Raw genomic sequence first — 21,815 nt, forward strand, 5'->3', positions numbered from 1 at the left:
GCAGAAGATGCCATGCCATGGACACTGCAGAGTGGTATTACAATGCTTACAACTGCAGAGAAGATGAATGGGAACAGAAGAGTTTGGGTGACAGGTTGTCTGCAAACAGACTGCAAGGGAGAAGGACATCTTTGGGGAGTAATTTAATTCTCTCTCTGAAGATTTATACCTGCTGGGCATGCCAGCTGAATGTTTGTTCCACCCAACAACATGAGTGCTCAACTTGAAGGTCTGTATGATGATCTTTAAAGCTGTTTTCACATCATTATTTTAGATAGAGATAGGATCTCATTAATGCTGTAGCAGGATGGGAATAAGCATTTGGAATATGCCAGTGTAGGGCAATTCTGCCATTTTTGTGACAAGCATGTTCATTAATAATGCTTGTCACAATAATGTGGTTTATTTATGTGTGAACCATAGTAGCTGAAACTGGCTGTTGTATATGCCAGAACAGCCATGGAAGACAACAACCCCTACCAGAAAATGTCCTGACAATGCTGCTCCTTGGGGATTAATGTGTCTGGGAAGGGCTACATTCTTACATTTACTGTCAGGTTTTTACCATCGTTCCAATGGTTCTAAATCAATTTCCCAAATTATCATAATAGCCTGATGATAACATACTTGAAAAGGATTTTTTTTTCCTACTGTGACACATTTTTCTCCAGCTGTTGGTAGCAATTAAGTTGAAGACACAAACCTGGTGTGTCTTTTGTTAAACACATTTCAGTGTTTAATATGGCATGAAATGCTCTCTGGTGGAATCAGGTGCAGAAAATGTTTATTCTTATTTATCTGAACTCACTAAAAATATCTGTCTTATTCTTGCAGAGCTTAGTTTTCTTTGTAATATCCTTGACTTTCTCATAGCAGGAGTCTGTGGAACTGAACTTATCTCACACTGATCACTGTGGTGATAATCTCATGAGAGATAATATAAATAAGATATAAATACTGAATTACAATCTCCAGAACGAACATTTTGAATATTACGCAAAAGTGAAAGGCATAGTTCTGAATTCATTGATTGAAATGTCCTATATTACATCAAATTCAGGATGGATTTCATATTACTAAATATTTTTTCAATATTTCATTTGTATAGGTATTTTAACCCCCCCTCAAATTCTAAGAAAATTTTCACCCTCAAAGAAAGACCCTCAGTCTTTTGCCTGAGGATATGACTGCAAAGGAGAGTTTGGAATTCAATTTAAAACTGTCCTTCCTCAGAGTTTAAATCTAATTCAAGTCCCACACAATTTAAGCTGTCCCACACAGCTAATAAGTGATACTGACCTGTGATGCATATGGCACCAAAATCACTAAAAATCATAGTTAGACTTAACTGTATGACTTTTCAGACACCACAAAATCAAGTCATTTAATTTCCTTATGAATGCCAGACCATTCTGCTTCGACTCCAGCCTGTTTGGTGAAGTTGATGTATTTCTGTGGTACCAAGCTGGGGTTTCTCAGTCCTTGTATGATTTATGATCCCATTTTCCCTTATTCCTGACCAGTATTTTCATATTTAGCTATCCTTATCCTAAATGTCTCAAGAGATGCACAGGACTTAATCAGAGCACATGAAATATTTTATTCAAGTGATGAATCCCAAAGTCTCTTTTTAATGCAGACCATTTCAGGACCACATCTTCTATGAACCAGAGTACTATTCGTATGCTTATTTTTGTGGGTTGTGCCAGAGACCATTAATAAATTGCATCATGTGTTTTTAAACGTACAGGACACATGGAGAAGCCATTAGAGATGAGGCTCACCTCAACCTCCTTTAGGTACCTATGATGCAAATTTTTCTTCTGAAGCGGCTTCTCTTGCAGGCAGCAGCGTGCCCCTGCCGCGGGTGTGTGCCCCAGGCTGCCTCGGCAGGAGGAGCGGCAGGATCAGGCCTCACGATCGCCAGCCCCAGGCTTCATGCTGGACATCAGTCGCCTCGGTGCCTGTTGGAGGAACGTCACAGCTGGGATGGAGAAACATGCCAGAGGTGCTGCCTGGAGTCGCGCAAGTCGGAAATCCCAAACCCCTACGAGGGACAGTGCCAATTGCCCTAAAGTGTCTGAGACAGTCCGGGCTAGAGCAGTCCCTTGCCCAGCTGTAAATCCGCGCGTTTTTTCACATCAGCCTTGACACTTTGGCTCCGACTGGGCCAGATCCCCCTGGCTCGGCCTCAGTCTCGAGCACTGTCTCAGAGGGCGCCGCTGGATGCCGAGGGTCCCGGCGGGGTTGGGTCAGCCCGGCTGCTGCCGGTGCGGTGGGAGGGAGAGCGGGGCTCCCGACGGCACCCCCGAGCCGGTGGCTCGGCGGGGTGGCCGCGGGGCGTCCCCGGGGCCGCGAGCAGCGCTGGGATGCGGGACCGGCCCGCGCCCGGCGCCGAGCGCTCGCCGCCGCCGTGAGCGCCGCCGAACATGTTCCTGGCAGGCGAGGCCAGGGGAGATGCAGTGAGGCGCGGGGCACTTTTCCAACAGCTCCTCCGCCGGGAGAGCCCGTGGCACGGCGCGGCGCCGCAGCCCGCCGCTCTCCCGGCTCCCTGGAGGAGAAGCAGCCCGGCCGCCATGCAGCGAGGCAGGGTAAGGGGCCGCGGGGTCTGCGGGCGGTGGCGGGCGGGCGGGCGCGATGTCCCCGGTGTCCCCATCCCCGCTGACGGCGGCGTCGTTGCAGGTGCGGGCGGCGCTGGCGGCGCTGCTGGCGCTGCTCTGCGCCGCGCTGCTCCCGCTCCGCCCGGAGGCCGCCAGGGCGCCCAAGCAGCGGCCGGCGCGGACCCGGAGCTGCGGCGAGCGGCCCGAGGAGCTGCTGGAGCAGCTGTACGGGCGGCTGGCGGCGGGCATGCTCAGCGCCTTCCACCACACCCTGCAGCCCGAGCCGCCGGGCCGCCAGCACAACGCCAGCTGCCCCGCCGGGGCACGGCCGCCCGCAGACAAGAGGGTCCGGCTCCCCGTCAACCTGCGCAGCGCATCGCCCTGGGCATACAGGTGACTCCGGGCGCTGGGGAAAGGGGGGTGCGGCCGCCTTAGGGGCTGAAGGGAGCCGAGGCGGTGTCCCCGTGCGGGACGGCAGCGCCGGGCTCCCCCGGCTTTGCCCGCTGTGCCCGGGGCGGCGCGGGAGGCGAGGGGCGGCCGCGGCACCGGGCAGCAGCCTGCAGGGAAGGCGCTAAAGCACACAGACGTCTAAGTAGGCGATAGAAAGTAATTATGTAAAAGACAGTTTGTGTGAGGAATATCTCTAACGGGCAAAAGGAGAAAAGAATGAGGTGGAGCAAGCCGTGAGATGGAGCTCACACCCACCCGGCAGCACAGACCACCCTCAAAAAATCACTTGGGCAAACTGTCGTATGTGACAATCGGAGGACCCTCAGCAAAGGACCACCACCAGGCTCTGCAGCAGCCACGGAGGGGCTCAGATGCTTTCCCCAAAATGTGACTCCAGTCACTCTGCTGTTTCTAAAATACGTCAGGGTACATTCTGTGTTCTGGTCACCTACCAACAGACCTGCCAATCTTCACCCACCAAACACTCCCAAGGGCTCGGTGTCCCTTTTGCTTAGGACCACAGGGAAGGAATGAGTACAGCAATATTCTACACCTGTGCCTTCAACATGTGCTTTGCAAACCTCTTTCCCCTGAGGTGGAAACAGGGGCTGACAGAGTATTTTTAGGGAGCACAAAAACAACTAAGTAAAGTAAACTTGTTTGTTAGGCTGGTTAATACATGTAAAAAGGGCCTGCACCTCTATAGGAAGCTCTGGGGGAAAAGCTTGGAAACCACTGATCTAGTACAGTAAATCCAGTGTGTGATCACATTCTCAGAAGACTATGAAGTCTTCTGGTGCTTTGAATAAGACTGAGTTCTGTTTACAGGTTTCTGCAAAGGACGGTAGACATCAGGAAGCTAAAATGTGCAAGTTTAAAAGGAACTGACTTTCTTGCTACTTTTTATATATTGTCCCTGGTATATACTTCGATGCAGCTCCTGTGCATTCAGCAAACAGTTATCTTCTTGTTAGGCTCTCCAATAAATATTTACTTTATGGCATGAGTTTTGCTCACTTTTAGTGTAAGAAGTAATCCTACTGAGAGAAAGATGGTTTATTTGCTGAGTAAGCCTTTCATAAGCAAAGTATTTTTAGCAATACATTTTCTCTAAGAAGACTGAGGATTTTTAAGCTACCTAAGAGTGCACAAAGTAAATACCACGAATGAAACACCTACCATTGGGCTCAGGTATTTTTATAGTGATTTTACAAGATACTAGTGCTATCAGAGAATTGTTCCTCTGGTTGGAAAACAGTGCCTTCCATCCTTACATGTCGTTGGCCAGGTATTTATTCTCAGTTGGAGATCTGTATAGGCTTACTTCTTAACAGAGAAACAGCTGCTTTTTGGGACTTGGCTTACAAAAGTAAACCCACTGTACTTTTTATCAAAGTATTTTCAAACAGACCACTAACCATTCACATACAAGTAACTTGATGACATCTTCAAGCTAGGAATTTTAAAAGGTAATGGGGAAGAAGTATTACACCATTAAAAGCAAAATCTAAAATTATATTCAGAGGGAAAAATATTTCTCTAGGGTAAAGAGGCCTGAGTACTCTGTCTAGTTAACAGATCTCATTTACAGTTTTTTTTATGACTGCATTTTTACTGCATTATTAGTGTACAGTGAGACAGCAACAGATCTCTCAAGATGTGTAATTAAAGCCTGAAATATAAGATTGCTAACACGCATTAGCTTTTACCACCTGCTCTCATAGGTTTTGAAGCTAGATGTGAAAATTCGTTTTATTCTGTGGTCTTCAGCTGGGTACCCTGGAAGCTCCTTAATCCCATTAGAGTTACTCCATATCATTGAGAGGGACACATGGCTCACCATTAAAGATGCAAGTAATGTCCCATTATGCTTTGTCAATGGTTAACCAATTTCACTTAAACAATCCCAACAATTTCTTCTCCATGACTGGAGTGTTACAGCACTTTCTTGGCAAGACTACTTGCATTTAATTCTTTTCCCTCATAAATTGCTTCCCTTCACAAATTCATTGCTGTCTCCTGAACTGCCTTGTGAATCACCGAAGTTGTTCTAGTGGTGAATGCTCATAAATAAATTCACTATAGGCAGACCCTTCATGTATGCCCTGATAGAACACTACTCAAAGGCTGAATTTGACTACTTGAAATTTGCATTAAGATGCCTGTCCCATTCCAGCGTCTCTCAGACATCCTGCTCTCCAGCTTCTTTTCTGCACCTGAAGACTTATAGTGCAATCCATTTCTGCTCTGTGCATAAAGGCTCTTTTTACTTTTTGACATGCTTTTTAATGCCTGAGATACTTCATGAAATTTTTCTGTCTTCATTGGTGTTGCAGCAGTTCCCATTGTTACCATCTGCAGATTTCATTAACACACTGTTTATACTCCCTATTCCAGGTCATTAATAATGAAGATATTAAGTTTGGCTCTACTTACCTTCCCCTGAATATCTCCCTAGGCACCTGCTCCCAGCTGTTTAATGCTGCTCCTTGTAATTCTTCTGTTCACATGACTGTTCAGTCCAAGTGAACTGGAACTTTTTCATATCAGCATTTATGAGAAAAAATCAAATATATTACTTAGAGACTGTATAATGTTGACTTTACTGCATTGTCTGTATCCCAAGCCTGTCATTCTGTTTAAGTGTGGAAGAGTTAGGCATGACTGGCTCAAAGCTCTGATAATCCTTATGTGGCTTCTTTGCTTGTCTTTGCTCTGTGCTTACTGTTTATTTTCCATTACTTGGTCTTTTAACTTGGTTATTCAAAAATCAAGACTTACATAATTTACGGCTTGCTGCAACCGAGAGATACAGGAGTTGTACATGGATTGCATCGCAGTTCCATCTGGTCCCCAACCCTGCTGCTAGCAGCAACCTACAGGTGGTATTTAAGGCAAAAATTAGGGGAAAAATACTAGTTCATGTGTCTGATACTGAAATTCCATCCTGGTGGCCACAGGAGATCAGTATATAACTCAGGGTGCGGAGTTGAATCACGCAAATCACTCTTTGCTCTGCAGAGCTATAAAGAGACAGCAGAGTTCCCTGAAGTCAGTTGAGCATGCTAGATTTGCTCAGTAGTTCAGGAAGTTGGGCTACAAATTACTCAGTTTTTTTTAAAAACAGCCAGAAGCAGAAGTTCCACCATGAAATTGTCCTTCCATGAAATCATCGGGCTGACTGTGTGCCAGCTTGCGACCTCTATCCAGGGGCTGCTTGTCCTTTTTAATGGTATTACATGGACAGTCAATGAAAACCACAAAGTCTGCTTGTACAAGGAGATTCTGGCATGGGTCATTTGGCTACTGCTATGGTTCAGAGTTGCTTAACAAGAATTTATGATATGGATGGACCTGCAGACCTTGCTGACAGCACAGGATGGGTGCTCTTATTAACATTTACAGAAGCCACAATCATGGTAAATCATTAGCAGTGCAAGCATAGCTCCAGAGATGCACAGAAAAGTTACTCATGGACAAGAGCCATTATAAACAGGATTCATTTTAAATGTCTGCCTCTTGGGCCCACTCTTGCATCTACTAATGGTTAATTTATAAAGATTTAACTTTTATTGTCAGTGTTGCTCTGATGATGTTAGCCAAGTTAGCCATAGCCAGTCCCTCTCTCAAACATTGCCCAGCTTGTTTTTTCTGTTTTTCAAGAAACAGTTTCAATTTATAAGCATCCCTAGTTTAGTGCTAATTTACAAAGAATCTTAATAGAAGTAATACAGACAAGTAATTTTTCACTGATAAAAGGCAAGCTTGTCTGCAGTGTGAACAAAGTCATACAGGAGCGCTTTCCTGCAAATAATACTCCAGTGATTTTCTAGAAGCTTATCCAAGGCGTTTTCCAGGATTTAACATTACCATGTGGCACAGTGTGCATGTTCCAAAGATGCAGCCAAAGGAAAGAATACAAGGGTGTGCAAAGCTGCCATCCTTTTTAGTTGAGCACCTTTGTGTAACTCTTCAGAAAATCAGTTAGAGCTGGGCTATTTTTGTGCAAGCACTGTGCTACCTACAGTAGTAATACCTATGTTGCTGCCTGCATATTAAATAAACTAAGCAGAACATGAACAGAAGAACACCTGCTAAAGGGAAAGAAATGTCTTGGCAAGGGGGGGAAAAAGCTGTTAGCTCTTAATCCTGTATTTCAGAGTGTGAAGGAAGAGGATGATGATCTGCTTATTAGACTTTTGATAACATCCAGCTGTTAGCCCAGTGCTAACAGTTATTTTCTGAAGAGTCAGCTCCCTGCCCCAGCACAGCGTATGACCCTGTGGAATCAAAGGCTTGGAAATTACGAAGTGACAATATTATTAAAAATACTCCATATAAAAGTAGTGGTATAGGAGAAGGCAGAGTAAGTCTGTGCAAGTGTTTTACTTCTGACAGAAAGTTTTCTCTTGAGTTTCCAGGCTTAGTACGTAAATGTCAGGAAGTTTGTTTTACACTGGGAACTCTCAAAGCACTCCTAGGATCATAAGGAAAAGCAGCCGAGTCACACTTCATTAGCAGTTCCAGTTCAGCACAAACCTGCTTCTTGTTCCCATCTGGAATAGAGCAGCCCAGCACAGCTCACTGCTCCTGTCACTTGTGAACCAGGAGTGCTGGTGAAGCAGACTTAGCCTTACACAGTGGTGACCTGAGTTCACAGGACAAGGGCAATCCTCGTGAAAGTGTCTGGGCTGTCTAGTTTGCAGCAGTGGCCACAGCAAGTGACACAAGGCTGCAGGGGACACTTGAGTACCAGTGGAAAGTTGCACTTCTCTGGTTCTCCATTACTCTTCCCTGCTCCGTCCATCTCTTGGGTGTAGGAAAGACATAGCAGGAACTCAGACCATGCATTTTTACCTGGTTAATTAACCTGATCAAAAATATTTACCCTCTTCCAGGAGAAGATGTTAAAACATGACTTGTAGTGCTTGGAGTAAAGAGAGGAATCCAACTACAGCAGCTGAGGCCGTGGTCATTCTCTGCACACCATGATTATGCTCAGTTCCTGCAAACAGAGGGAAGCAGGTCCAGCTGCATTTATTCAGCTAAAAGCTGGGTGTTACTGGTGTCTGTTAGTGCCTCCAACCCAAGGTCTGGGTTGCCTAGAAAGACACAAACGAGGTTTTATTTGTATGGCTCTTCTGAACAGGTTTGAGCTGAAGATGCGGAACCTTGTATATGGCTCCAAATTTTAGTGACATTTGAGTTAAGGTATTAATTTCAGGAGGCATTAGACAGTTCAGCCTTGAAGTTCTGGTCTGGATGCAAAACCACGTCTATATTTTGAATCCATCATTAAGTTTGGAATTTCTCTGATTCCTTCCAGTCCTCACGTGATGTATTGACATTGAACTGAGATTTTTTTTTCCCTTGGAAAGTAGAAAACTGTGCCACAATCACACCATCTTTCAAAAAACCCACCCCATTAATACCTGACCTTTTCCACGTGGGAATTTGGAGGAGAAAGGTGACTGTAGACTATGATTCCAGTGACAGTGTTCTCCTGTTAGGAGTGAAACCTCTCATGTTTGCAGGCAGAAACATGTTCATACTTGCCAGTAACATCACAAACCAGGTGCTACAGATAATACAGTAGAGGAAACACCAATAACTTGGCACATGGTAGGTTTAACAATCCACCACTGAAATTACTCACACTTGAGTTTGAAATGGGAACGTATCACAGTAGAAAGGCCTGTATTCCCCTTTCTTCCCTTCTGCTAGCTACCAGATATTTTATTTCCCACTGGTGTGAGATCCTGTAACATGAAAGTATTTCCTGGGGAAAGTAAACAAGTATAAATGGGACAGAGAAGCATTGCAAAAAGTACCTGTAACATCACAAATGTCTGGTCATAAGAGAACTGGTCACATTTTTTTTGTTTCTTTTTGTGAGGAAAACAAATGCTTTAAAATTTATTTATTTATTTATTTATTTATTTCCTTCAAGGAAAGGGAAGGAAATCTTGTGATTTCAGTCAGGATTATTTGGACAAGCTTTGGTCCATTTCCCTGCAATTCTTATCCTCCCACTCACTTTTACTGTTTTCACTTGGTTTCGGAATTTTCCCCTTTTTTTTTTTTAAGCCTTTAATTTCCTTAGCATCTTTTCCTCACTCTTTGTTTACCTTTCTTTCCTGATCTCAGGATTTTAATGGCATTAAATTTGCAAGTCTTGGTTGTTTTCACTGCCCCTTATTCCATCTTGGTCCACTTGGTCGTAGTCACTCCATTTCCAAATTTTCTGTTTTTTTCCAATTGCATTTTAATGTATCATATCCCCTTTCCAGAGGGTTTGTTAGACGTTGTGCTCTGATTTCAAGATTTCAATGAGGATTATTTGGGCAAGCTTTGATCCATTTCCCTGCACTTCTTATCCCATGGACTTTTAGGGTTTTCATTTGGTTTCAGAATTTTTCCTTTTTTTTTTTTTTAAGCCTTTCATTTCCTCAGCATCTTCTTGACACGTTTTTTATCTTCTTCCATGATTTCAGTATTTTATTTGGAGCAATTGTGGCAAGTTTTCATCCTTCTCACTGCCCCTCATTTCGTCTCGGTCCATTTGGTTGTAGTCACTCCATTTACAAATTTTCTGGTTTTTTTTTTTTTCAATTTCATTTTAATGTATCATGTCTCCTTTCCAAAGCATTTGTTAGATTTTGTTCTCTGATTCCAAGATTTCATTCCCTTTCCTGAAAGAACATTTTTATTTTCAAATATATATATATACTTATATATATGTAATACATAATAGTCTATATATATATATATTTTATTTTTTTTCCTTGATGACAGGATAACCACATTTGTGTTTGGCAAAAGCTGTTATTCCAGATTTCCTTTAATCAGATAAACTGGTGATACTTCTGAAAAGGGCAGCTTTTTTCTGTCCCTGCATAAAGCAGCTTGTTCACTCTGGCTGGTTGGTGCAGAGCTCTGTGTACATGTGTGGCAAGACAGCTGACAGACCAAACCCCAGTTTTTGATGGAGTTATTCCACAGCTGAATGTGTTCCTTTATTGATCCTGAGATCAGAAAAAGATCAGTGTCAACCCAGTGTGGGTGGGTGTGAGAGGGAGAGCCAGGCTGCCTGTTCTCACAAGGACAGATTTTGTTGACTAGCACTGACTGCAGGCACAGCTTGAGGCAGATCTAGGGTTCTGTCTCTTACAAACTGAAACCTCATCTCAGAGACAGCCTGAAGAGATAAAAGGTGAACAATTTGATACCCAAGGAAGTGCTGCCAACCCTGGGAAACACAATTTAGAATTGCTTTAAATCTATTAACTTTTAATATCACTTTAAGATCTATTAAGCGATCCCACCTGGAGGATTGCATCCAGCTCTGGGACCACAACACAAGAAGGACAAGGACCTGTTAGAGTCCAGAGAAGGCCATGGAAACACTCAGAGAGATGGAGAACCTCTCCTATAAAGACAGGCTGAGCCTTCCTGTATCTAAAGGGGGCCTACAAGAGAGCTGGAGAAGGAATCTTCACAAGGGCATGGAGTGATAAGACAAGGAATAATGGCTTTAAACTAGAAGAAGGCAGGGTTAGATCAAATACTGGGAAGAATTAAGAAGTGAGGGTCGTAAGACACTGGCACAGGTTGCCCAGAGAAGCTGTGGGTGCCCCATCTCAGGAAGTTGCAGTTTATCTCAGTGCAGGCATGAAAATGTTTCTCTTCTCTGGTTAGAAGAAGACACAGTAGAAAAAGCATACAGAGTTCTGCTTTCAAGGGGAAGGCATATTTATGACCCTGAGCATACTAGGGAGAAAAACCTATTGCAGAAATAATAGTACAATTAAATTCTATTTAAATTACTAACTTTTAAAACATCATGTCATGGCATTAACAAGGACTTGTACCAGTTTTTTAAGAACTCAAGGCAGATAAAATGTTTAGAAATGCCCAAGTGCCCTTTTTAATGCCTTGTTTACCCATTCGGTCCAAAATGCAAAACCCATTCTGTTTAAACTCTTTAATCTCACAATTCAGAAAGCCAGACACTTAATGCTTCCCTGTGCACTGGAAGTGACCTGGAAGTGACTTCCATGTGACCTAATCAGTTCTGTAAGCTGTTCATGTATTTTTCTTTACACTTTATAAATTAGAAGCCAGACAGCAACAGCTACGGCTGTTTTCCCTGGCGAAGACAACAAAAACATGATACAAATATTATAATGACATAATAATTGTAATAATACATAAGATTATATAATTCCAGAAGAGTATACCTGGGTTTAGAGGTACTAATGAATCTTTATTTGCTTCCCTCTAGAATTTCCTATGACCCCACGAGATACCCCAAGTACATTCCCGAAGCCTACTGCCTGTGCAAAGGCTGCCTGATGGGGATCTTTGGCGAGGAGAACTTGCACTTCCGCAGCACCCCGGTGCTCATGCCCACGGTCATCCTGCGCCGCACGCCCGCCTGCGCCGGGGGCCGCTACGTCTACACCGAGGATTACATCACCATCCCCGTGGGCTGCACCTGCGTCCCCGAGCAGGAAAAGGAGGCAGAGAGCGCCAATTCCAGCATAGACAAGCAAGAAGTGAAGTTGCTGGTGGGGCAGAACAAGCCCTCATCGGAATGAAGAATGTATTAAAAGTCATGTTTCATTACTGGCCTCACATCCCCATCTCTCCACCTCAGGAAACTGCACCGCAGCAGCAAACACACTCAGTCGCCCTCTCTTTCTGCTTACAGTTATTTCAGATATAAGATGGGAAGTCCAGACACTCAGATCATTAGAGACGGCAATTCATTTAACTTCTTTAGATCATTTAAACTTGTTTAACTCATTATTGCAAACTCCGTAGTAGCCTTTTTACCCCCTTAGAGCAGAACATTTTATCTTTGCTTATTCACAGTAAATTTTAGAAGAAGATGCAACTGTAAGACATGGTAGCTACTACTATAGCAGGCTACTGGTTGTAGATATTTTTAAGGAATCTCTTATATTCTACTTTTAAGTACCGTTATATAAAAAAATCACATACCTGGTGTACATGTGACAAATCAGCAGTTAAAAGGATCATTTCTCAGGCTGGGAGAGTCTCCCTTTATACTGCATAAACTCCAGGCTTTGTCTCTGAGCTGTTAACTCTTTGGCTAATTTATACACAAGAGCAAGGAAACCTTTGCTGAGTTGGAGTCATTCATGAAGCAATTTTCTATGTGCTTGCTATTTTTAAACTTGACAAATCGCTAAGGGTACAAAGGTGTTGAGGAAAAACATGCTGGAATATTGTAAAATGCAGTGGACTTTCTTGATGTGGACTAAGTCTAATTACACAGAAAATATCAATTAGAAAAAACACAGTTTGGGTCCCAAGAATTCTGTATTTGATTTCATCCATCACTGACTGCTTAACTTCCTTGTGATAAAACTCTGTTCTATGCAGCTGAAAGGCCAAAACCTTTTTCATTTTAGGAAATGAGATTCCCTGTTAAAAAGTAAGGACCAAGGACTGGCTTCAACTCAGGTGCACTACAGGTGAGCAAGCAGGCTAGGTCTTGACTTCCGGGTCCTACAAGAGGCCTTTGAGCTGAGTCCCAGCCAAACCAAACTTGTTAAATCTAACTGATTTTTACAATTACTGTTACTCTCAATCACCTGCAAACAATCACCTGCAAAAGCTGATGCTCTGCTGATGGGCAGCCTTCCACCTGTGCAGCCTACTGCTGATGGAACTTGATGGCAGGCCCTCACCAGAAATCCTGCAGACACAAAAGCTTGCATTTCCAGAACAAGAGACTGAAGTTGACTCAGCCTAGTGAATAAGAATCAGGAACGACCAGGCATGCCTTGCACAAATGTAATTCCTCAGAGGGCCACAGTCACCAAAACAGCTAAAACCTCTGAATGCACAGCAGAGAATCTCTTTCCCAGCTGAAGGATCATTTGTTGCTCACTGCAGTATCTTTACAGAATAAACGTCATATGCAGCAATGTATCTGCTACATTACGAGTGTCAAAATTTGCCTTAATTCATAGCAGTGAAAGCCCCTACACTACATACACACACTCTTATTTGGAGTGTTGTTAGATGAAGAATGGAAAGACTGCGAGCTAATCACAATTAACAAGTTGATTCTGTAACAGAATGAAAGTCATATGACAGCTCCATATCTTGGTGCATAATTACTGACTGTGCTCTCTGACTCAGTCTAGCATAACAGTATTTTTACAGTGCAATCTGTGAAATTTCTTACAAAGCCTAAATAACTTTAAGAACTCCAGAAACAAATAAAGATTCCCATCACGATGTCAGATTGAAGTTTGTAGCTGAGTTTTTTGCGCAGATACTTTTTCTCAATTCCCCTTGTCTTTAGATCTGTGTTTTCTCAGATTGTGATGCTTCTATCTCAAGGGGATCCTCCAAGGTGAGTTCAAAGATGGTCATAAAATGTTTATGCTACTCCGAGAACAGCTAATTGCCTGGCTGCTGCCAGTAATTATAGGTAGTTACTTTTTCCCCAGAGAATGTAAATACTTGGAGCAGTTACAACTTCTTTTCCTTCCTCCTAATGTGGAGGAACTTCTCACCCTCTGAGCAGAGGGAAGTGGTAATCAGAGGAGCTCAAAAGGGAGGCTGACCCACAAAACTAGAGAAACACTACACTAGGTGATGTTTCAGTACCCAGATGCCTTCCAGTTTCACCAGTACATTGTGAGGTTTTTCTACACAGATACACTTAAGGCGGTGTGAAGTTGAACCTTCAGACTCCATGGCATAGGAAGCAAATCTTCACCCTAGCAGGCAACAACATGACTCCAAACAACAACAGCAAAATGTCCAACCATACTGCACTTGACATTCAGTAAAAACCCAGAGGGGGATACCAGCTAAGTCTGGCCAAACACTGCCCTCCAGCAGAAATCACTGTCTGCCCACACACTTTTTGTTATACAAATTTGTCTGCAACAAATTAGTTATTAGAACACATGGATATATTTACATGATGAGGAGAAACAAAAAATCTTATTTTTTTTCCAACTCTCTTGTCCTCCAGACATAAATTATGGAGTCATTTTGAGGTTTTCAAGTAACTAGAGCATGTTCAGGGAATTCCTGGGAGGTGCAAGCTAAAATCAGCTAAATGGAACATAATCACTTTCTCCAATGCAGAAAAGTAGATACTTTAGCTTATAGAAAGCTTCAGAAATTAGATGACTGGAAGTATTTGAGAACTACAAATCCTCCATGATCAACAGAGCACTTGTGTTGGTGACCTCCTTCTTGTCACACTGCAACAAGTGCAGAAAGCTTCCCTTGGTTCAAGCATCTTTATGTGATTTTGTTCAGAAGCCTATTTTCCCTTCTTAATCCTCCATTTCCTATGACAGACTTTTTAGCTGAGCCAATTTGCTTCCTGATCCAGCTTTCCAGTTAGGTGTCTCTTAAAAGCTGTTTATATTTTAACAGGAGCAACTGTTTGATATTTTGTTAGTGAACAACTGTTTGTTAATACTTAACATCAAGAGCTATTAGCTACACAAACACTTGCTGGCCTTCAAAATATCCTTCCATATATCCTTTCTCTCCACATTACTCATGTGGGAAAGGTTGAGTGTTAAATGTAGTTTGCATTTGTTTAGAATTATTTTTTTTTTTAAACGAGGTCATCACATCATGGATTTATATCAGTTTCACTTCAAATGTAGTATGACATTTTCCAGCTTCCAGCCCTCTGGTTACAGCTGCCGCAGCCTTGCCTTCAATTTGCATGGGGGAGGGAGTGTTCATTGGAGTTGCTTCAAGGCTACACAAACTGTTGACAGAAGGCAGACAAGAAATCCCTCACTGAACCAACCCCAGGCCCAATAAATGCAAGCAATTCAAAGCTAGAACTATCTGGCAGCTGCAGCTGATTTGAGAAAATTTTTTGTTGTGCCAGGAAAATCTTTTCCTTCAACAAGGTTGTCCCTGGAATACATTAGGAGCCACAGAACACAGAACAATATCCTCAGTAAAGAGATTATTTTCTTGTCTGTAGTATCACTTAAGGTAAATTTGGAAAATTCCTATCATTCAGGAAGGCTGAGGAAATCCTGAGATGCTAGTTTGGGTATACTTGCTAGTCATCACCTGAAGGTGTCTGTCTGAATAGATGAAGATCTACAGCTAGAGGTAAACATGGAATTGCATGGGGGAACATGAACATGAACATGAAAGCAGCAGAAGCAGAAGGGAAAAAGGCTGCGATGTGCTCAGAAAGTATAAGCACCCATTAATCTTGCTGGGAATAAGGAACAGCCTGGAGTAAGTAGTTAAAGAGGCTGTAGCACAAATGACTGTGCAGTCATAAATGCCACTGGAAAAATAGCAAGACACTTCACCACAGTCTGCTCCAACACAAAGTCCATCCATGAGACATCCCTGGTAAAGTCAGTCACTATGTGACACTGATATTTTTATTCACAATCTGTTACAGAAGAAAAGAGGGTTTTGCTGTCACATGCTGTTTCTTGAAGTTATCACACTAGCAAAAACACAAATTCACTATGGATTTCTGTGACTTATACCCTTCTCAGAAACAGCTACCTCCTTGGAATCAAGTATGACAAAAATAATTTACCTCCCAATCATTGATGAAGGCTGTAAATGCCACTAGTCAAGCTCTGCTTGGGCAGCTGCCTGCACCCCCAGGCTTTTAAGAGGGAAGCTGGTGGACAATGGGCTGCTGTGTTGAGTGCATCTGCACAGATTTTCATGTACTCTCAGTTCCATAACTACACATCTTCACAGTGCCCCTTTTCAAAGCGGTCTGACCTACATGTGGGAGGCAGTAGTGATTTTCTTGGAAGTGAATTTCTTGGTACAACTGAATCATGCGCTTCCACCGTTTTAAGAAATACCTCAGATGAAGTTAGCTAAGTTGACTTTTAACTCTGCTACGGAGAGCCCAATAATACACACTTACCAAAATTATTTGATTTGCACAGCACATTCTAATTTAGTTGGGTGGCAGGGGAACAGTATCATCCCTTCTGGCAATCATACTTGTCCCACTGGAAGCCTCTATGTAGTTAAAGTTTCATGAGTTACTTCATCGTCTCCATCTGCTTGGTGTGCAAGACACCGAGGTAATAAACCAGTTTAACATACAAATTAGTGCCAACAGCTATGCAGTTGCCATTCTGCTTTGCTTTATTTTCAAACTGACCACGTAAAAGTCATGGTGTAGCCTCCCAGAAAACAACCCAGCTGTATTTCACCTGTGGACAGTCATTTCCAGGGGAATTCTGGCTTATCAGCAAGGATGGCATCCGGTTTGAAAGGCAAGACTGTACGGGCCCTGGGCTCCCAGAGCAGAAAGGAGAGGCTGGTGCCCATTCACCCTGTGAGCGCTTCCTCTGCTGCACTTCCCTCGTTTCAACAACACCTGTGACCAGTCTGACAGAAACCAAGGCGTATCAAAGAGGAAGAAAACTGTTACCATGGAACACTACATGCAGGGAGGAAGCAGCAAGTATAAAATGTGAGGAGGGCAAAGCCTGAGGAAGCAAACAGATCTCTTGGAAAATGGAGAGGAGAGCTAGAGTGGCTTGGGTGGGTATTTATGAACCACTGTTGCATCCAGCTCAGACAGCAACATTCTCTGAGCACTGAGAGAGGATTATAATCCACCTATATTATTCCTGCTCAGCAGTTTACTCCACCAGATGGGAAAATTTGCATCCAAACAGCAGAAACATGAGTATTACCACTGCTTTATAAAAAGTCTCGTCTCACAAGCTTAATTAGGTTTATTCCCACCACAAAATAAATTTAGTACTTGATTTTATGTGATTCATTTTGTAGATGCAGCATTTCTGTTAACCTTCACACAGTATGGCATACAAAGACAAGTGCTTGTGTTTTGTAGAGTGTTTTCAGAAACTATAAAAGCATTGAGTGCCTTGAAATTTATGAACTAACTTCCACCCAAAAATATTTCAATAGTGTAGTAAAAAGTTTAGTCAAAACTGGCCTTAAAATTCCCAGTTATCAAAAATCTACTTATGCAAAGCAAAGTTTTTCAACTGTATCATCTATTTTGACTGAAATATGATCCAAACCCTGAATATAAAATCTAACTTCATTCTATTTGAAACAGTGGGAGTTTATCAATATGTTATTCCTCAGTGGCCTTTTAAGATTCAATGATTTTTAAGATGCTTCTATTCTACTGCTCTGCTGCTGTCTGTGGAACAGGAGAAAAAGATAAAACCAGGCAATTGGAAAAAAAAAAAACAACATTCTTGAACTATAAACTTGACATACCCCTAGTTCCTCTTTACCTTGACATTGAAATTATTAAAAAGCAGGCACTATATTTAATCAGAGCCATTAAGATACAAGATTTAAGGGACACGTATGGGTCACATTACTACAGAAGTATCAAGTTCTTTGGCTACGATGATTCTGATACCTGCAAGGCAAACACCCATCTGCTGTTATAAGCTAAAATCACTTCAAAGAAGTCACTGATGTGTCCTCAAATGGTAAAAGCTACCAGTTGAAATGAAACTCTAACAGAGAAGTTCCCATTATCCAGCGCCTGCATTGCTTGGTCTGCATTTACCTAATACAAAACACAGTAACTGCAAAGGCTTACTTGTTCAAAAGAGAGAGGCTATCACACCATGTTGATTCCAGCTACCCCAGAAAACAGTACTTAGAATATTTCAGCCCTAAAAAACGTAGTGCAACTGATAAAGAAAAAAAAAAAAAAGAAAGAAGCTTGACTGAAAAAGTTGTAGACCTGTAGATGATCTTAGGAGAATCAGTCCAGCCCAGAAGCATAGTTCACATAACATCGAAATTCATTGGCTAAATTTCGTGAGTGTTTTGGAATAAACTTGCACATCTTCACACCAAGATGCTTTGCTGCCTGCTCCTCCATGACTGCACCTACAGCAAAAAATAATTGGTATTCAATAAGAAAAAACAGCAACAGAATATTTGAACTTTTTTATTAGCTCCTCCCAAATGCATACATAGGGAGCCCGTTTTTTTTTAAGGAAGGCAGGCTTAAAGCAGCTATATTCTCAGGTTTCTTTAACAACAGAATCTATTGGGAAATTCAAAATAGACCTAGAGGAGTGGAAGAAATCCCAAGGAAATTAATGTCCGAGAAATTGCAGAAAAATAAGTAGAGGTTATCAGTGCCCTTTTTACAGAAAGCAAACTTGAAGTTAAGTCTTCTTGCTACATTCCAAGGAAGTTAAATGGTACGGAGCCATGGGAAATGCCAACAGATTACATCTACTCTCACTTAGAAAAACCACAGTATGATATTTGCACCTACACACTGAGAAATCACTGCTTTGAGCAGCAAACTGAAGGACCACCTACCCATTCTAGGGAAAAACTTCTGAGAGACACCGTTGTGTGTGACTGCCATGTGCACTTAAACCAAGGATCAGGCCTTCTATAGCCATATTATTTTAATTTTTCTTTATTTTGCCTGCTTGGTTGCCTTCCCTCAAACTGTACATACAGAAGGGCTTTGTCCTTTGCTTTTTGGAAAGGTTTCCTGGATGTCTTCAGATAAAAATACAGTTTAAGAAAAGCCATGACTCGGGTAGACACACATCACTTCTCAAACCAGCAAGTGCATCTTCCTAAATAAGGACCCACAAGTACAGATATCTAGTTATCTGGTTTCTGCTTTTATCACTGCTTTTTAATTCCTCTTGCTGTATTTCAGTGCCTAAGACAAAAACTGTAACTTGCACCTGTGTTTGCTATTCCCAGATTTCAATCACTGCAATTATAGAGAGTGGCCCTTCTACAAGAAAAATTATATTTCTGGAATTTTGCTGGATGATCTTAAAATTCTTCAGAAAAATCAGTAAAATTCATAATGCCATATGAAGAAAGGACTCACTTGAACGATTAAAACCAACTTGCCTTCTGTTTAAAATAAAGGTTGAACTCAGGTACTTAAAAGCTTAGGACACATATTCCTCCTTAAATTGCTGATAATTCAGCACAATTGAGTTAGTATTTGTCTTATGTAAATTTGTCATTAGAATGAGAGAAAAAGGTACTTAGGGAGACTTAATATTTTTATTAGTTATACCTGTGCAAAGCAGAACCTTTCCTTTAGTTAGATATTTGATGGTCTCTGCAGTCTTTTGAAGACATTCCTCAGACAGATAGGGTGGATCTGCTATTACAATGTCAAAACTGTGTGGCAGGAGATTTTCAGGTAAGTCCAGAGGGTGGTTGTAATCATAGAAAATAAATTCTTCTCCATACACAGAAAACCTTCTGTCATACTCCAGTATACACAAGGAAAAATCTTCACCATCCTGTTCTTTCAATTTCTGGTACACGCTCGGTGCACTAATGCATGCTATCCTGAAAAAACACACAGTAACTTAAAATTGCAATTTTAAAAGGCAAACAACAGCAACAAAACTCTACAGCAGTCCTCAGGGAGGCTTTGGGAAAATATTTTAAACATTAGTCCCAAAAATGTAAAGTATTCTTCCTTCATTCTAATAATTAATTACTTTAGTAACAAAGTCTTAAGTATGAAAGTCATTACCTGTTCAACACCATGCTACAAAAAGATCTTAAGCTTAACTACAGAGAAAGTCTTGTTTGAGAAAAGGAAGTACACTCAAAAACTGAAAAGTTACTGTTTATAGAAGTAGGAAGAAAACCAAGTTTTTTCCATTTATTCTACAGAAACATTATATAAAAACTAAGAAAATAATTACAAGTCAATAATATGCTCTGAAGCACTTTTTATTTCTCAAAAAAATAAAAAGATTCATAGTAAACTTTTACAGGGCACAGACTACAACATTCAGTGAAAATGATAAACAGGAAGATCAGTATAAAATATTAACTAAATTACATCAAAGCAGTTCTGCAGTATCTCAGTTGAACAAAACTGAAGTGCAATGAGTAATGAATTAAACCGCATGGTCTTGTCTACATAGCAGAAAAAAAAGTATTTGCAGAAAAAAAAAAATACATGTTAAGTCTACAACACAATTATTAAAACCTACCTGCCACCTTTTCCAGCTGCCAGGACTGCTTCCTTAGCCAGGCACAATGCAGTTTCATCACTGTACCAAAACTGGCTCAGTTGCTGAGAAAAATAATTCACAATTACAAACAACATCAACTCTCCTGGCTGTGCAATGCAGAGTTACATGTGCTGAGCTGTAACTGAAGAAAGCCACAATCCATAGCAACTTCTCAGCTCACAAATGGTAAAGCTGGAATGGTGACTGTTTTCCTGACAGTCCTTCTACTTCTGTAATCTAGTGATATGCAGCAGGAAAACCAAGTAATCCAAACCACTGACAAGGTATTTCAAAGCCAATGTGCAGATGCACATTACTTATGTGCTCTTAAATTGAGTTACTTCAGCAGACAAGGAAAAAGGACCTTGAAAAGTGACAGTATAGGAAGAAAGAAAAGGATAAAAACACTAAATCAGAATGGATCAGAAAAAGGAAGACCCAAAAAAAAACCAACCCAGAGACAAATCAGAAATCAGTCTGTCACAAATAAAAACAGGCAGCAAAACAATAATCCACAAAAATAATTAAAACACACACACACACAAGAAAAATATGTGAAAGGAAAGATCACTTGGTCTTGTTACACTGTGCTTGTCTCAGACTCAGGGAGGGGTTGTTACTACTATCACATGCCAGGCTGGAGTTAAAATTTCCAGAAGGGACAGATGCTTCTGTTAGCAGCTTTATTCCCTCTCCATGTACTTTCAGTTTGCTCCCCGCCATGCACATGTGGAGCAAACAACTATAACCAGATTTAATAGTAAAACAAATCTCCCTGCAGTGTTGCCATCCATTAAAATAGGAACATCTTGAGTGTTCCCCTCTTTAATTTAATTTCATTATTCAGCCACAAAAGAAACTCAGTCAGGGCTACTCCTCTATCTGTGCTTCACTGAAATTTATAGTTTCTTACCCAGTCTTCTTCTATTGAGCCAATGGAATATTGATTAAATCCTTGGGAGGTCTTCATGCCCTCTCTCTGCTGCTGTTCCAAATAGAACTCTTGGAGGGCAGCCAGCGTATGGGATGAAAGCTGGGGAATGTCATCATCATCATCCATTTTCTTAGATGCCAACAAGAAAAAATTAATTAATTAAATTAACCCTCTTCAATGGTCAATGTTTTTTATAATAGTATAATCTTGTGAGGTAAAACAAGTTCCACCAAGAATGCAGCTAACTAGGAAAACCTCCTAACAAAAGAAAACTTATTCCCTCTACTTTAGCACTCTTAAATCAGTGAGAGGCCAACTGGAAATAACAAGTCTACAGAGAATTCAGGAAGAGCAGCAACACTGTTCCCTTTCTATACAACATGGATTTGGCTTGTGTTCTTACAGGGAAGTTGACATTACAGTTCTTGGTTTCCTGTGGATCTGGAAAATCCTATAGAAATTATTCCCTTCCCTCCTAGAAATAATGATAGCTATTGGTCATTCCTTCCTATGTTCAAAAGCCACACAATTTTGACTCCAAATGAAGTAAACCAGCATTCTAGCTCAGCATCACCTGGTTTTAACTTCCATGCCATAAAAAAGATTCCTCTAAATGCCATAAATCTACAAGGGGGAAAAAAAGAAGAAGAAAAAAAAGCAGTCAAGAAGCTCCAAAAACACACAGTATGTACCAGTGGAAAAGTACAGCCATTTTCAGAAAGCTCCTGAAGTGGACTCTGCCAGGCAGCATCCCTAAGCCCAGGCAGTGCAGCAGCCTCTCCCAGGGAA

General features: G+C 41.6%; 2 protein-coding genes across 2 annotated transcripts; one reads left to right on the forward strand and one right to left on the reverse strand.

Annotated features, from left to right (window-relative positions):
* Nucleotides 1–2,576: 2,576 nt before the first annotated feature.
* Nucleotides 2,577–11,650, forward strand: IL17D (interleukin 17D). Its single transcript, XM_062514656.1, has 3 exons — nucleotides 2,577–2,591; nucleotides 2,683–2,993; nucleotides 11,335–11,650. Exons 1-3 carry the CDS (start codon nucleotides 2,577–2,579, stop codon nucleotides 11,648–11,650), a joined length of 642 nt encoding a protein of 213 aa, XP_062370640.1.
* Nucleotides 11,651–16,889: 5,239 nt separating this feature from the next.
* EEF1AKMT1 (EEF1A lysine methyltransferase 1) lies at nucleotides 16,890–21,447 on the reverse strand. The gene is made up of 5 exons (XM_062514658.1): nucleotides 21,430–21,447; nucleotides 21,006–21,155; nucleotides 20,072–20,154; nucleotides 19,132–19,412; nucleotides 16,890–17,957 (listed from the first exon to the last, which is right to left on the reverse strand). Exons 2-5 carry the CDS (start codon nucleotides 21,150–21,152, stop codon nucleotides 17,830–17,832), a joined length of 639 nt encoding a protein of 212 aa, XP_062370642.1. The 5' UTR covers nucleotides 21,153–21,155; nucleotides 21,430–21,447; the 3' UTR covers nucleotides 16,890–17,829.
* Nucleotides 21,448–21,815: the final 368 nt, after the last annotated feature.

The sequence above is a fragment of the Cinclus cinclus genome, chromosome 2 (assembly GCF_963662255.1).
Source record: "Cinclus cinclus chromosome 2, bCinCin1.1, whole genome shotgun sequence".
NCBI lineage: Eukaryota > Metazoa > Chordata > Aves > Passeriformes > Cinclidae > Cinclus > Cinclus cinclus.

Coding starts and splice junctions, on each gene's coding strand:
- IL17D (XM_062514656.1), top strand. Junction 2,994..11,334: donor GCATCGCCCTGGGCATACAG/GTGACTCCGGGC, acceptor GCTTCCCTCTAG/AATTTCCTATGACCCCACGA.
- EEF1AKMT1 (XM_062514658.1), bottom strand. CDS start 21,152: ATGGATGATGATGATGACATTCCCCAGCTTTCATCCCATACGCTGGCT. Junction 20,155..21,005: donor GCTCAATAGAAGAAGACTGG/GTAAGAAACTAT, acceptor TATTTTTCTCAG/CAACTGAGCCAGTTTTGGTA. Junction 17,958..19,131: donor AAAGGTTCTGCTTTGCACAG/GTATAACTAATA, acceptor TTTTTGCTGTAG/GTGCAGTCATGGAGGAGCAG.